General features: G+C 34.7%; 2 protein-coding genes and 1 pseudogene across 3 annotated transcripts; 1 reads left to right on the forward strand and 2 right to left on the reverse strand.

Moving 5' to 3' along the window:
• Nucleotides 1–2,013: 2,013 nt before the first annotated feature.
• LOC120180203 (histone H3.3) lies at nucleotides 2,014–2,983 on the forward strand. 2 transcript variants are annotated; one of them, XM_039185583.1, is made up of 5 exons: nucleotides 2,014–2,090; nucleotides 2,228–2,299; nucleotides 2,408–2,484; nucleotides 2,568–2,658; nucleotides 2,744–2,983. In XM_039185583.1, the coding sequence occupies exons 2-5, from the start codon at nucleotides 2,228–2,230 to the stop codon at nucleotides 2,912–2,914; spliced, it is 411 nt and encodes a 136-aa protein (XP_039041514.1). In that variant the 5' UTR covers nucleotides 2,014–2,090; the 3' UTR covers nucleotides 2,915–2,983. The 2 variants fall into 2 exon arrangements, with proteins under 2 accessions (XP_039041514.1, XP_039041515.1); XM_039185584.1 differs by lacking the exon at nucleotides 2,014–2,090 and having other exon boundaries at nucleotides 2,203–2,299.
• Nucleotides 2,984–4,003: 1,020 nt separating this feature from the next.
• LOC120180139 (cytochrome c oxidase subunit 6b-1-like) lies at nucleotides 4,004–7,193 on the reverse strand. The gene is made up of 5 exons (XM_039185526.1): nucleotides 7,049–7,193; nucleotides 5,725–6,024; nucleotides 5,505–5,587; nucleotides 5,316–5,397; nucleotides 4,004–4,227 (listed from the first exon to the last, which is right to left on the reverse strand). Exons 1-5 carry the CDS (start codon nucleotides 7,088–7,090, stop codon nucleotides 4,174–4,176), a joined length of 561 nt encoding a protein of 186 aa, XP_039041457.1. The 5' UTR covers nucleotides 7,091–7,193; the 3' UTR covers nucleotides 4,004–4,173.
• A 4,075-nt stretch (nucleotides 7,194–11,268) lies between these two features.
• LOC120180126 lies at nucleotides 11,269–12,310 on the reverse strand (annotated as a pseudogene).
• Between the last annotated feature and the right edge of the window lie 3,225 nt (nucleotides 12,311–15,535).

A 15,535-nucleotide genomic window follows, 5' to 3' on the forward strand; every position in this document is an offset into this window, starting at 1 on the left:
AGTCAAAGTTAACCACTTTGACCGTTGATTTGGAGGCCTTCGGGTTCGAATTTGATGAAACGGACAGCGGAAACGGATTCGGCACGTCGAAAACTATCAGGATAGGTATACTCGGAAAAGATTAACGGTCGTTTAATGCTCGGTCAAAACCATTTTAAGTTTTGGTCAAAGAAAGTCAACGGTCAACGGTCGGGTCGGTTCGGGTCAACGGTCGGGTCGGGTCGGTCGGTCGATCGGGTCAGACCAGTCAAATCGGTTCAGACCGGTTAAACCGGTTCGAATCGGTCGAAACCGGTCAGAACCGGTTGAAAACCGGTTAAACCGGTTTCCAGCAGCCACTCTCCCTGCGGCGGAGCGTGTGGCGCGTGAGGCGTCCTCCGGAGCCCTAAAAATCCCGAAAAAATTTCTAAAAATTATTTTGAGCGATTCGAGATACTTACAACGATTTGTTCAAATTTTTGAACGGCGGAGAGCTCGATTTCAAATCGGCCGAATCTTTGACTGCACCACCTCCTCACGCGCCGCCGTCGACGGCGGACAAGGTTGACACCGGTGAACTCGAAACGACACAAGGAACACGATGGTGCAGGAGGTGTCGTAAACTGAGCAACGATCGACGGTGAATTTGAGATTTTCTCGGCGATAGAGCTAAAAAAAACGTCGATGCTTTGACTTGAAATTTCCGACGTTTAGCAGCGTTTCGCTTCAATTAATTAAGGGGATTGTTCCTGACTCGATAAAGAACACGATGGTGGTTTCAATTTGACGATCGGATGTCGAACGGCGTCGGAATCGGACTTGAAAGTCGAGGTGCGGGAGGAGTGAAAGTTTAAGAAAAGCTTTTTTGTTTTCTGATTGAAATCAGAAAACACGTTAAGTTATAACCAAACCTGTCGACACTTTTAGGGAAATTCAGGGTTTGATCTCTGAATTTCCTTTACTTCAAAAATATACCATCCAATTTCACTCATTTTCATAATTTACCTCCAATTTCAATTAATATTATTTTGTAAATAGTCGGGTTGTTACATGAATCCCTTTTCATGACGTGTGAGAGTTTAATCGGTGAGGGTCATTTCCAGCATCACGGCTTCATTCTTCAGGTAATAAAGTTTTGAACCACTTACCCATTCTTCAGGTAATACCTTTGTCATTTCCAAGTCAAAGATGCAATTTGATACATAATCCCATTTGATAAGAAGCAAAGAAATTTTTTATTATAAACTCAAAAACAAGTTTCAAGAGGCAACTCAGTTTTTTTATCATGATTGTCTAATGCAGGATCAAGCTAGTTGATTCGATCGTAGGTAACGCATAAATAAAACCACGGTAAAACAACAGCCTGGTTTAATTTACTAATTAGAACACTTTTTTTTTTTGTTGAAAGGATTAAATATATAACATATACCTCAACGTTAAACTATTTTCCTCTCCAACTGGAACATTCGGGTAAGTCATATTAACAACACTATAACGTCATGCATTACGCCTCGACCCTTTGTTTCTATAACATGAGACGGTCTGTTTATTTTTCCTAGGTGAAAGTTTAGGGCCAAACATAAAATTACGCCATCTTCCTTACTCTCAGGAAAGAGAAAAACAATTAGCCAATCATATCTTAACACGTGTTCATCTGTGTCACCGATTCGGTTTTACATAACAGTACCCGACAGCGTCGTTTCCACTGCCATTTTTTGGTTTTTTTTCCAGTTGACGGCTCAGAACGGCGTCGTAGAAGGATGTCGGCGCGACAAAGCGGCTGTTGAGAAAAAGCCGGCGAAGTTCAACTTTGTGTACCAATAGGAAGCGAGTATCTCTCCGCGTTGATCCAGGAGACAATCTTTGAAAGGGAATCTAGGCCGTTCACGGAGGCTCAAAGAAACACAGCACAAGGAACTTTTAACCGTCGGATTTTGAACGTGTCACGTTTTCTTTATTGGTTCACATCCGTTGCCTATAAATACGTTTACTATTTCTATTTCTTACCCCCAGATTCTTGCCTTCAAGATTTCGAGTCGCATCATCCACTTTTCTCTCTCTAAAACTTCCTCGCATTCGTTTTTTGCAGCTTTTTTCTTCTCCTTTCTGTGGTAAGCGTAGTCTTAATTTCCAGGTTTTACGAGTTATTTTTTTTTTCTAATTTCTTTGAAGTTTTGTGAAATTTTAGTGATTTTATTTGTTCTGTTTTCTAATTTTATAATTATTTGGTTTGAAATGGTCAATATAGATGGCCCGTACGAAGCAAACTGCTCGTAAGTCTACCGGCGGCAAGGCTCCAAGGAAGCAGCTTGCCACTAAGGTTTTCTTTCTTCTTCAATTATTCGATTTTGTTATTTTACCTCGAATTTATTTGTTCCTTCTTATGGATTAAAAGCCCTTTTGTCAAAAATCATTTTGTGTTTCTTAGGCTGCTCGCAAGTCGGCACCGACGACGGGAGGCGTGAAGAAGCCTCACCGATATCGTCCTGGAACTGTAGCTCTACGGTTAGTAATCGAATGGTTGTTTTTTCCGTCTCTTTCTTTTCTTGTTGACACGAATTTCATCTAAGATTTTCCGTTGGATGCAGTGAAATCCGGAAGTACCAGAAAAGTACTGAACTTCTCATCAGGAAACTGCCATTCCAAAGGCTTGTTCGTGAAATTGCGCAGGACTTTAAGGTAAATAACATTGGAATTGAGATAAGGGGAGAAAAAGTTTATGTAATGGGTGATTTTGACATTGGATCTTTTATGTGGCTTGCAGACAGACTTGCGTTTCCAGAGCCATGCAGTATTGGCGTTGCAAGAGGCAGCAGAGGCGTACCTGGTTGGATTGTTTGAAGATACCAACCTCTGCGCCATTCATGCTAAACGTGTTACAATCATGCCCAAGGACATTCAACTTGCCAGGAGGATTCGCGGTGAAAGGGCTTAATTCATCTCTGATATTTTCTTATGATAGTTTGATGTTAATATTCATTTTGGAATGGAACTCTGTTGCTGTTATACCCCTTTTAATTAGACTGGCTTTTAGTCCTTTAAGCTAAATATAGTCTTGTTTGATAAGTTGGTAAGATCTGCACGGTGTCATTGAAGAAAAATAACAACTTCGACGCTTGCTTTTCTTAAGATATTCGTATTTTGATTGACGAATCTCCAAGAGATATTACTTAAAACGAAAGAGAGGCGAATGAGATGAATTTAGCGATCATGCTATGTTTGTGGATTTAGGAAATCAGTCCTACATTTTGTAGAAGAAGCGCAAAAAAAAATTACACATCTTGATCCTTTTAAACAAGTGCAAGAATTGTACTTATGGCGTTGATAGTTCAATTGCTAATTATTCAATACGTAAATATTACTCTTCAGGTTCGACTTTAACTTTCGGTTTCATGTATTGGTGTTTCCTCATGGAAGGCATAAAATGGCAACGTCTCAAAGTTGCAGACTTTTATGCTTTCTTCAACCCAACCCAACCCATCTATTTTATCTCAAGACTTTTATTCTAAACCACCAGAAATCAGCACTCATTCACAAATCCACTCAAGTCTGATAAGCCGATCTATCAAAGCTACAACACGCTTCCCGGGGGTTATGACTTATGATCTTCAAAAGTCCATGCCTACCCAATAAGCACTGCCTAAAACATTCTTAAAAAGTCCAACGGTGGAGACAGTGAAGGGAGTAGGGGCTCTATCCTATGAACATGCCATTTGTATCACCCGTCTCTGACTTGAGATATTTAGTAAACCCAGGTAGGATGGACAATTTATGTTCTCAAGAATTGTGGTTGGTCTTAATAAATAAAAAAGGAAATGCGGTTGGTCTGAAATACAATCATAGAAGCTTTTCTCAAATTCTTAATATTTCTTGGTTTACCACACTAACCTAGAAGGCTGAAACTGATGATCACCGCACCAGTTTTAAAAAAGAAAAGAAAAGCAATAGAACGAGGTTCCAAGCATGGGAATCGATGAGAAGTAAATTCCTTTTATCAGAAACACAATTGCGTCGTCCATTGATCTATAGTATAGCTAGGGTACACGCCCAATTTTCTTATTAACTCGTCCTTTTCAAATAGGATATTTTTCCAGGAAAAAAAATCTGTTTTCAGCCAAGAAATTCATCTGTGTTTAACAGTTGATACAACAGAAGAAAAGGCACGACGGTTTTCTGATAATCATGGGGTACCATCTACAAAGGACCTGGAAAAGTACCATTCTCCCTTTGCTCATTCCATCTGTCTATCTGAGAAACAAAAAAAGAGGATAACTGTTAGCTTAAAGAGTCCACAAATGGTAAATAAACCAATTAGCCAACATTGCAACATATGATGACAGAGTATACTAATACAAGCCTCAGAATCTGGAACATATTATACTCAAATAGTTTAAACTGGAGCTGGACGAATGGATTAATCAGATCATAATATCTTTTCCCCACGCTAGAAAATACCTTTTCAATAAAATGATTTGGCATTGGCAAGAGCAAATATATCATTACAGCATCTTGCACAGTCATGATCTCCTGTGTTATATTCTATTTTGATTCTTCATGTTAGGTTCTAACAAAAATCTCTGGACCGACAATACAGTCAGAGATCCTAAGGACCTCTTTCGTAGTGAAGCAGAGTTGAGCTGATCTAATGCCAGAGTCAAGGCTCAGAGCTCAACTTTAACTTGAATGAACATTGATTTTCATATTAGAGCTCAGCTCATAAATTATTCATTCAGCAACTCAAGCTTGACTCGAATAGATAGAGAAACTAAGAATTGAATATATATATTTTTCATTAACTTAAATGTACATATTCAATATATCAAAATATATATTAAGAAAAAGGCTTAACTATGTACACAATACTCTGTAGTCAGGTATTAAAATAATTGAACTCAGCTTGACTTGTTACTCAAGTAACTGAAATGTTTAGCTCGGCTAGATACCGAAGAATCAAACCCAAGCATCCACCAAATTGAGCTCAAGTAGCTTGAGTGATTGAAGCCATTTACTACAACATGCAAGTTTGGTGTATTTTCGGGTCAGATACAGTTGAACTCAGAGTTCACAGATCATGGCAGCTTTTAACTTTCACACTGTAAAAGTAATAGAACTAATTCATCCAGCTTGTCTTCAACAGTCCAACATCATATCATATGTAACTAATATTCATAATTTAGCATACTAAGCAACCCCTCTCAAAATGATAGGATTCATAAGGCATTTCCCGATTTATGCATTAATGAGTGACAAAAGAATCCATGCAATAACAGCTAAAGCAATTATGCAATCGATTATGATGAAAAGGAGTGTATCATTGTTCTAGAGAAAATACACACCCATTCTCCAGGACATAGTGCACGATAATACTTGGCAAACTTATCACACTCAGGAGCATCCTCTCCTTTTGCAGCTACACAACTGTATAAGACGAAAAGATAAAGACATGTCAAGAAGCATTGTCAGAAGAAACAAACCTTTATACCATTATAAGATACAAAATGATTAATAAGCATATTTTAACTCACCGATGGTACTCGATATATCGTGTGAAGCAATGCCTTGTTTGGTTTGTAGTTGGGAAGCGAAAATCTGCCGGGGCAGTCTCAAGCTGGATATCATAAAAGTACCACACTATGTTAGTGAAGCAATATAACATGTAAAAACGAGTTATCAATACACATAGAGAACTCGAAGCAGCAGATACGAAGTTCATAATAAAAGATGTTCAGCCTTCAGCATGGTAACCTTTATCTCAGGCGTTTCCTCAGCATCATCTGAGTTTTCCTGTGCAGCAGGTTCGCTACTTTCCTCCGAATCAGCTACAGCACCTTCACCACTGTCCCCAGCAGCAGGATTGGCTTCAGAGCTTTCTTCAGCAGCAGGAGGGGTCTCGGTGTTTCCCTCAGCTGGAGCAGGAGCCTCCTCCAATTTCTCATTCATAACATCCCCAGAGCCAGAGGCAGCATTTACTGGATTTGCAACCTCTTTTTCTTCTGCTGGTTTTGGTGCCACATCTGATTTCTTCTCTTTCTCCAGTGCATATTGCTACATATCCAAACATTTAAGATAAATTAAGTTTCATGCATAATAAGGTCAAATAATTACCCCCATTATACATGCACAAACAAGCAGAATGAGAGAACTTAGTATCGGCTCAACTATGCAAAAGGTTTTACATACATGAGAAGTAGGAATTGCATTGAAGTTATCAATACACGATCATGGAAAACAATGTTGCAACCTAGTTAAATTTAAATGTAAGCAAAACAGGCTTAAAGGAGATGATAGAAAGCCCAATTAATTATTCTAAATCAATTAAGAACCTTATTGCTCACACAACATGCTAATAAATGAATTTGCATGTAGTTCCTAAATGGGAACATTGATGATGTTGTGCTGTGCTACCGTGTGGATTGAGATGACCACGAATTAGGGAAAACTATAACCCCTTCATTGGATGCTTAAGCCACCGAAACCTTTGGTCAAAATTTCCATTCGATCCAGCTATTATTGCTTGATAAAGCACCATAACCAGTAAAAGACCCAATAAACTTGGGATCAAAATGTTAAATTTCAATGGACTTCATGAATGAAACCCCCCAACAAACCAACATGTTTGAGAAGCAAAAATAGTCGAACCTTAAGATAAAATCGTAGAGTAACTTCATTGAGTTGATTCAGTCAAAAACTGGCAAAAAATCCAGATATCATATTTTCAAAATGATGTTCAAGAAAATTGGACGTTAATTATATTCGACAACCGGAAAAAGAGAATCATAATTCAATCAAAACCACATCTCAAGAACTTCAAAAAAATTGATATGCTTTATCCACCAAATGATTCTAATTCCAGCAGCATTCATTAGTCGGAATGTCGGATCCGTTTCATTTCAATCCAATTGAACTAAGATCTAAAATCCAAAATTGAAGATCCAACAACAGTCCAAAAAAATTCAGGGAAAAAGTAATGGAGATCGAAATCAGCAATTTCTACAAGGGTTAAAAATAAACTGCTAAAATCATTGCTTCACAAAATAAATAAACAGATGAGAAAAAACTAAATGATTACCTCAGAAAGGGAGAGGGGTTTTTCAGTTTGAGCATCCGCCATAGCCGGGAGAGGAGGCGATCGGCCGTTTCTTCAGTTGGCGAGTTCTACTTTGGGGGTGAGCAAAAAACGTAGGATAATAAGGCGAGACGAAGGGGGAGAGGTTATGATTTCAGTCTTCTACAGCGGCAGTAAAATTTTATAAAGTAAATAAATAAAGCAGCGACCTATTGTATTCCGTTTACGATTTTAGCGAGCTGAAATTTTGACCGCGAATTAGTCATGTCAATCGGTCGGAAGAATCGGACAATGTTATAATTATTTAAAAAATTAAATAAAAATACTAAAAATATTTAATAAAAAATAATTTTTTATATCACAAGTCATATTCAAAGCAAGTCATAACATATATAAGTTAAAAACTATAAAATCAAGAGAAACAAAATGATTTAAATTAACTACAACATAATATTTAAGGTAAAACATATTAAATAATAAATATAATTATATCTATAATTAAAAAATAAATTTGGGGTTAAAAAAGCATAACAAAATGATATTATTTGGTTTAATTTTTTTTAAAACAATCTCACATGGCTAAGAAACATAGAATAGCATCCCAAAAGTCTAAAGAGTAAAAATATGAGAACAAACAATCTCACATTGCTAAGAAACATAAAAGAGCATCACAACTAACTTCTATAAATAATAGAGGTAATTTGGCATTCAAAATCATGGAGCCTTTTGGTAAGCATTGAGTGAACTATTCTTTCACTTCAATCAAGCTCGAATTTTAGGCTTCAATCGAGTTTCTAAATTTTGTTTAGTTCAATCTTTTTTGAGTTTAAATTTCAATATTATATTTCGAGTTTGAGTTGAACTTGATAATTTTTAGCTTGTGAGTTTGAGTTGAGTTGAGCTTACTTTTAAAGTTTTCAAGTTCGAGTCGAGCTCAGCAATACTCGAGTTTGACTTGGCTCGTTTAACAAACGACGTTGTTTGGTTTAATTTAAAAAAAAAACAAAAATCCCGATTTTCAGCCGGTCCGGTTCGAACAGTTCAACGATTCTGACCGGTTCACTAATAGCGGTTTAACCGGTTTAGATTGAATCGGACTAAGCAACGATTTCCGGTTGAACCGGCTGATCCGGTCCGATTTTTAAAACAGAGAATACAAGTGATCTCGTTTCACTTTTGATTAGGCAGTATATCGTTTGGTTTAAATTTTAACTTTTTTTTATAAATTTGATTCTTTTCAATTATCATTTTTTCGTAGTAGTTTAAAATTTTAGGTTTTTATTTTAATAAAATAAATTTTAAATTGTAAATCATTCAAATAGTGTGTTCAAATTAATAAAAAAAATTATTGTTGAATCCTACTCTTGAGCGAGTCAGATGTTGGGCCGACTTTTCTAACTTGTTAGGCTATGGAGTTGAGCTCTTTTCCTTTCTAATTTTGAAAAAATACGAATTATCTACATCTTGAGGATTTGCTTCAGCTATCCCATACCGTACCAAAACAACGAAATCATTTTCCATTTATGTTTCTTTATTATTCAACTGCTTACCGCTTCAATTCTTCCCATATTGTCGTGCACTACCCTTTGAAATTTATCTTTACCCAAAGTTTGATTATATATACAACCCGTAAAGTTTGATTTAAGATAATTAAACAGACTCGAAGTGTCTGAAACATAGAATATAACACATTACCATCAACATTGAATTTTTAGTTATATAAGCAGCCCCAAGGTTTAGAAAGGTGAGCAATATTTGAGTCAATTTTTACCAACACTACACCCATCCATTATTAATTCATGACCACACATATCAACCCTACATCCACCTTTGAATAAAATATCCAAACCTGCCTGGAACATTCTTCCACTCATTTCTTATAAAAACCTACCTCTAATGTATGCATTTTTTCCTTCATATTTGTTAGTATTTTCCCTTTTTTTTTTTTACAAATAAGCTCTCATTAATGCAATATAGCTTGCATTCTTATTCAATACTGTCAGTATTTATTTTAAAACTACTAATAATGTGCAAATTTTTCTCAACCTAGTATATAGAACAGGTCAACTGGGTGTCCTCTACTGCTCCAGGAGTAACTGGACAATCTGGTCAAATAAAACAGATTTCAGAATAGTCGGGTCCTTAATTATTTAAGAAAATGGAATTCATCCATAACTATCTATGGAAATAACATTTTTTATTAAATTAATATATTTAAAATAAAAGCTTAATTAAAAATTAATAGTGTTATCGGGATAAAAATGCTATAAATTATATACACAATATAATTTTTCATCAGCCAGTAGACATCAATGATCTACCCAGGATCATGGAACCATGTTATAGGTGGGAGGGGATTGTCCCCGCAACTTTGATGGTATAATTACCTTTTAAGCCATTGGTAGTTTTCAAATTATTGCAATTAAATCTTTTTCCCTCTCATAATCTTATGGCATAATTATTTTTTGGACACTGTCAATTTTAAAATTAATGAAATTAAATTTGATCCTAAATTTATCTAGTTTCATTATTTTTAAGACCTTTGAATTTTAAAATTTGTGAAATTAGACTGAATCTCTTAATTTTCATGATTTAATTATTCTATTTATTTAAAAGTTAAACAACTTACCTCCCTCGTAGTTAAAACCTGGTTCCTTCCCTGGATCCACCCAGCTGTCTTCTAAAGAGGGCCTGCTAAGTATTGCAAGAGCTTTGATTCTAACAATCAAACTTTTGTTACAGATCTTATTTGTTGTTTTGTGACAATGTTTCTAAGGGGTGTTTGGATGGGGAATGTGTGATTCCCAATGGGAATGAAATCCACATTCCCCGTTTGGTTAGTTCGGGAATCATTCCCGGTAATGTAAGATTATCAATAGTAGATTTTTTGGGTATATTAGCGGGAATGTCATTACCTCCATTTTCTTAGGTATTGTTGGATTACCCGCGTTTTGGACTAAAATGTCATTAATTTTTTTTTTCTTTCAAAAATATCATTCTTCTGTCATTGAATAATAAAAATTCTACGAAGGTTAAATTACAAATTTATTCTTAAACTATTTTAGATTTACAAAAAAATATATAATTAAAATTTTATATGAAGTTCAGGGGTTAAAAAAATCACCCTTTCATTAAACCTTTTTATATTTTTAATTTTGTAAAAAAAATTATATAAATTTTATGAATTTAATTTTTTTAAGAAAATATATAAATATTTTTCAACTTGTTAAAAAAACAAATATATAATAAGGACAATTTGGTCAAATATACATTCTAATAATCTTTTATTCTTTTAACCAAACATGGTAATCTTACATTCCTGCTAAGCCAACCAAACACAAAATATAACATTCCCAGTAATCTTATTCCATAGTAATCTTACATTCCCACTGGTAATCTTACATTCCCACTGATAATCTTTCATTCCGTGAACCAACGTACCCTAAATTTTTCTATTTCCTGCAGAGACCAAAATGGTAGATGTCATGTCATAAATCCTAATTGTGATCAAATAAACCACTTCACATAACATGCAGGATTTCAAATGATGGATCATGAGCAATTGTAAAAGTCATTGAAAATAATAATCAAACCTACTTGAATTTTATGGTAATCCCATATATGAAAACTAGAAACAGAAGACATAATGTAAAAAATAACATTTTTTTATCGACTAATCATTTTAATTTTTTTCAGAACATAAAAAAAACTTTTTATTTTAAAGTATTAATAATTTATTAATTAACAGTTTTTATCTTCAGATTATTCTTTTCTCTAAAATTAAACATTAGTGTTAAAGTATTCTGAAATAATAAAATTCAAAATAATTATTTAATCAAATATTATGAGTATTTTCAACATTATACCGAACAAAACAACAGCTTTATCTTGTGTCAAATGGTTAAAAAATGTGAAATATATCTTTACATCCAAAAATGGCTAAACTAAGATTAACAGATAAAATCATAAATATCACAGATGCGGCAAGAACAGCTCTTACAGATAAAAGTAATTCATATTTCTAAAACGTTTAATAAATACTTAATTTTTAACTCTGTTCTCAATCAATATTTTAACAAAATAAGAAAATTTGAACTTTCTGTCATATGGCAAGCAAAATGAAAAAGAAAAGAAAAGAAAGCTTCTAAACTCTGACCAGGACGATAAAAGATTCTTTCTTTATCCGACCACTGGTAATTGAATAAAATTCCCCACCACCCTAACCATGTACAGAAAATCTTTAAAGCCACAATTTTCGCTCCATGAAGGCTTACCTGAACTTAAAATTTATCAAAGGCCTCGCCATTTTGGACTCGGCACTGGCACCGTTGGTGACAGCGGGAATCCTAATTGACCCGAATTTGGAGAAAATAGAACACTTGGGGAAAATAAAGGATGGTGACCGTGGAGAATTCAGGCACCCGAACGGTAATGATGATGACGATAACTGTGACTGGTTTATCCCCGTTGATGATACCTGTGGCGGATGTTGTTGTTGTGGCTTTTGCGGAGGCGGTTGCTGCTGCTGTTGCTGTTGAGGAGCGCTTAAGTTGTTCCAACGGGGTGAGATGAGTGGGACCAATGGTGGGAATTGCTTTGGATTGGAATCAACAGTGAAGGGCATGGAGCTTTGGAAGTATCGCAAATAGGCGGAAACCGGCGATTCGGCAGCCGCGTGCACAGCTGGAAACGGGGGAAGCGGCGAAAGAGGCGGCCCAGCCTGTGGTCGTTGAATGAAGCTATTACTAACGGGGCCATTGATAGGGAGGGTAGGCTGAGAGCAACCGGGAGGATTCATGTTGGGTACGGCGGAATCGGTCATGGAAGCCGCTGCCGCAGGGCGATTGCTAACGTGCGCTAATGGAGGAGGTCGGATCCTCTGGAGTCGTGAGCTTTGCGGCTTTGGTTGGTAGATTGGAGGAGCAGATAACCGCTCGTGAGCGGGCGAACCGGTGAGCTTCTGTACGACATCCCTGAAGTCGTTCTTGTTGATGTTGTAAACCGGTGGCTGGTGCTGTTGAGCCTGGAGACTGCTTTGGTTCTGATTATGCAGGTGAGGCTCGGAGGGTGGAGGTTGCTGCGGTGGGTGGGTGTGGTCAAAGGAAGCCTTTTTGATGATAGGAGAAGCGTTGGTGGAGGGTTTGGAAATATTGTGAGAAAGCTTGTTGAGATGTTTGAGGTAACGATCTCGATCGTTAATATCGTTGACGTTGGTGCCACCGGTGGTGGCACCATGGCACCAGAAGAGTGACACCTTTTATCCATTTTAAAAAAAGAAGACCCAATCTTTCTCCCCACAGAAACTCCCCTTCTCTATCAGAATCTACATCTACAGTAATCTAAAATTTTTGATCTTCCTCTTTATGCCAGACTTAGGGGACTAAAATATTTTTTTTTAGAAAAAAGGATGATGATAGTAAAAGACATTTATCGCGAAGCATTTGAACAGAGAGAGAGAGAAGAGAGCAGGAAAAAAAAGGTCCAGTCTCCTTGGTCTTTGCCTTTGTGCGGCTGTCTAATCTCTCTTTAATTTCTCTACTTTTTTCAGGTGTTAACCCACACAAAAAGAATAGAGAATTGAAGAAACATGACCCGTAAAAGAAGCCACGAATAACATCTCACTAGTCTTTACCATCTTTTATCCTTATCTAATCTTTGATGCTGGAATGGATTAGAGTAGATTGCGATTGCGATTGCCGGCGTCGACAATGTTGTTTCTTTCCGTGACGGAGCTTTTAAACCCAGTGATGACTCACCAGCCAAGATATCAAGATGGCACCTCTATAGTAATTTTACTTTATTTTTTTGGGAAAACAATATGCTTTCTTAAACTAAACTGGAGGCCGAAAAGGAAAACCGTTGATGGGTTTTAATGGGAGTGGAAAGGTGTTACATGTCCTGAATTGTGTGATTAATGTGGGGGATTTTCCAACCAATAAATAATTGCTCCCTTTGTTTCTAATTGTGGTCAAAGCTCCGTTCAAGAAATTGAAATCGCAGTTTTCAGTCCAAGTTGTGTGTTTCGTCGTACCTCTTCTTCTTTATAAGCCAAAACAAGGCTGCAAAAAGGTTTTCCTTCTACTTCCTGTTCTTACCCTCAATAAAACATTGACCTCCTTTCTTTTCCTTGCCCTCCAGAAACCTTTTGCAATTTTACGCTCCCTAAATTTCTAATATAATTTCTACAGTCAGCACCTCCAACATAATTTATGCGTCCGTTCCCTATTAAGTATACGCCAAACTTAAAATATATTTATTAAGTGAAAGAGCAATGAGTGCATATTTGTGACGTCACGAGTTAATGAAAATACATGATGCTCTCATTCCATAAAATTTAACCATTTTAATTTTTAAGATTATCTCATTTAATAATCAAAACGTTATATTAAAAAAATTAATAAATATTAATACTTCTAATTTCTTTTTTTTTATCGTTGGGAGAGGGAATAGAGACGCATTGTGATCCGGGGAGAGGAGAGTGGGATAGTGTTCTATGGAATCTTGGGGAGACGCGGAAACCTAGTGCGACTTCGATGTTTATTGTAGCATTCATCCATTCAATAAAATAATCTCTCGAATACATATTTAAACAATTTTTTTTGACTGCATTATTACAAAAAAAATCAACTTTATTTTGCCTTATCAAATTCAAAATAAAAATGTCATGTCAATCAATCATTTTTTTTATGATTTGATCAACATAAGATAAAATTTATGAGATGTTACACCATTAAAAATTGAAATATTTTAGTCGAAATTCGTAAGTTTATTTTGACATTTTTAATGAAAAAATCACCAGATTCTGATTTAACGTGTCAAAGTGAGTCTCTCGATATAATTTGAGATCAAATAGTTACTGATTCAAAGACCGACAATAGTCGACAGTGACGAGAAGAGACGGTAATATCTTTTTAAATTAATAATAATAAAATATTGTTTTATTATTTATTTAAAATTATTTTTATATTTAATAATAACAAAAATATCACATCATAAAATAATAATAAAATAATTTATAATGATCAAAATATGAACAATTTAAAAGTTTGTTTAATAAGTAAATTAAAAAAATAAATTATAATGAATGAAATATGATGTAATTTACTTTTTTTTTTATCGAAACATGGTAGTATGTTTTCATCGAATGAAGTTGGAAATTTCCAAGCAAGTATTACTTAATGCTGTAAATTCTGAGAAGACTAACTATTAAAGTCAAAAAGAAGAACACAAAACCATAAGTCCAATGCCCGTTAGCATCACTTATAATTTGCATAAATATGGGTAGCAAGTGAAGACAAGAATCTGTGAAAACAAATGGTGATGCAGGCTCTCATAGAGAGAGAGAGAGAGAGAGAATGCAAAGGGGCGTAGGCCATAAGTCCATACTCTCAGCTCACCTTTCTCTCGTTTATTTTAATTTGAAATAAATACAAATTAATATTTATTTCAAAAAATTTAATCATTTAATAATAAATATTTATATTCTTATATATATATATGTAATATTCAAATCTGGAATTTTATATATATATACTTTTAATGAAAGGATGCTACTGCTGCCGTTCACGTCCCCGAGTAGTATACTACTAACAATCACTACACGGTCTTCTGCTTTTTCAAAAAATATAAATAAAACTTTGCAGTTATCATTAAAATATAAATAGATTTTTTTTTAATTTTTAAACAATTACAATTGAATTTTATTAATAAAAATAATAAAATAAATCCAAATTACAATACACCCAAACATAGAGAAAAAATGAAGATAGTAGTCACACAGAAAAACTTATACGTAAAATAAAAATATTAAACCCAAAAATACAAAGAAAAATAAAATCTTCAATTAAAAATGATCACTATCAAAAGAACTTAATAACTTTATAAAACTCATTGTCTCTGTTGACGAGATTTTACGAAGTGATAAAAAATAATGAGCAAACAGACAACTTGTCAGATTGTTTTGCTATATAATTTTGATTATATTAACAAATAACTTTTTATCAAAGAGGGGATATGACAATACGTGACTACTGACAAACCGATCAAAAAATGTCATAAGGATCTTTGTACAAGTACCAACACGACTGCAGAGATATACAAAAAACACACCAAACTCTATAAGAATATGCCACAAGAATAAAGAAAAAGTGTGTTAAGCAAAGAAAGTGTCGGAAGAATAATGATTTTTATTTAAAATTAATAAAACTAGAAGAAACAAAGGATATAATATGAAAAAATAAGAAAAATAATTACCATCAACAATCGATAATTAATATTAAGATTGATGTAGTCACTGACTAAACAAAATAAAAAAAAAGAAAGATAAAGGCAAAAACTTAGGTTAGAAAAAATAACCCTAAACATATTATAATTTATAAGTTTGATTTTTTAAATTTCTACTATATATAACTATCTGATTGATTAACTATATGTAAAATTGTATAAAACCTGTACGTTAATAAATTAGACATTATTCCTGAACTTGCATTT

The sequence above is a fragment of the Hibiscus syriacus genome, unplaced genomic scaffold (genome assembly GCF_006381635.1).
Source record: "Hibiscus syriacus cultivar Baekdansim isolate YM2019G1 unplaced genomic scaffold, ASM638163v2 tig00112491_pilon, whole genome shotgun sequence".
NCBI lineage: Eukaryota > Viridiplantae > Streptophyta > Magnoliopsida > Malvales > Malvaceae > Hibiscus > Hibiscus syriacus.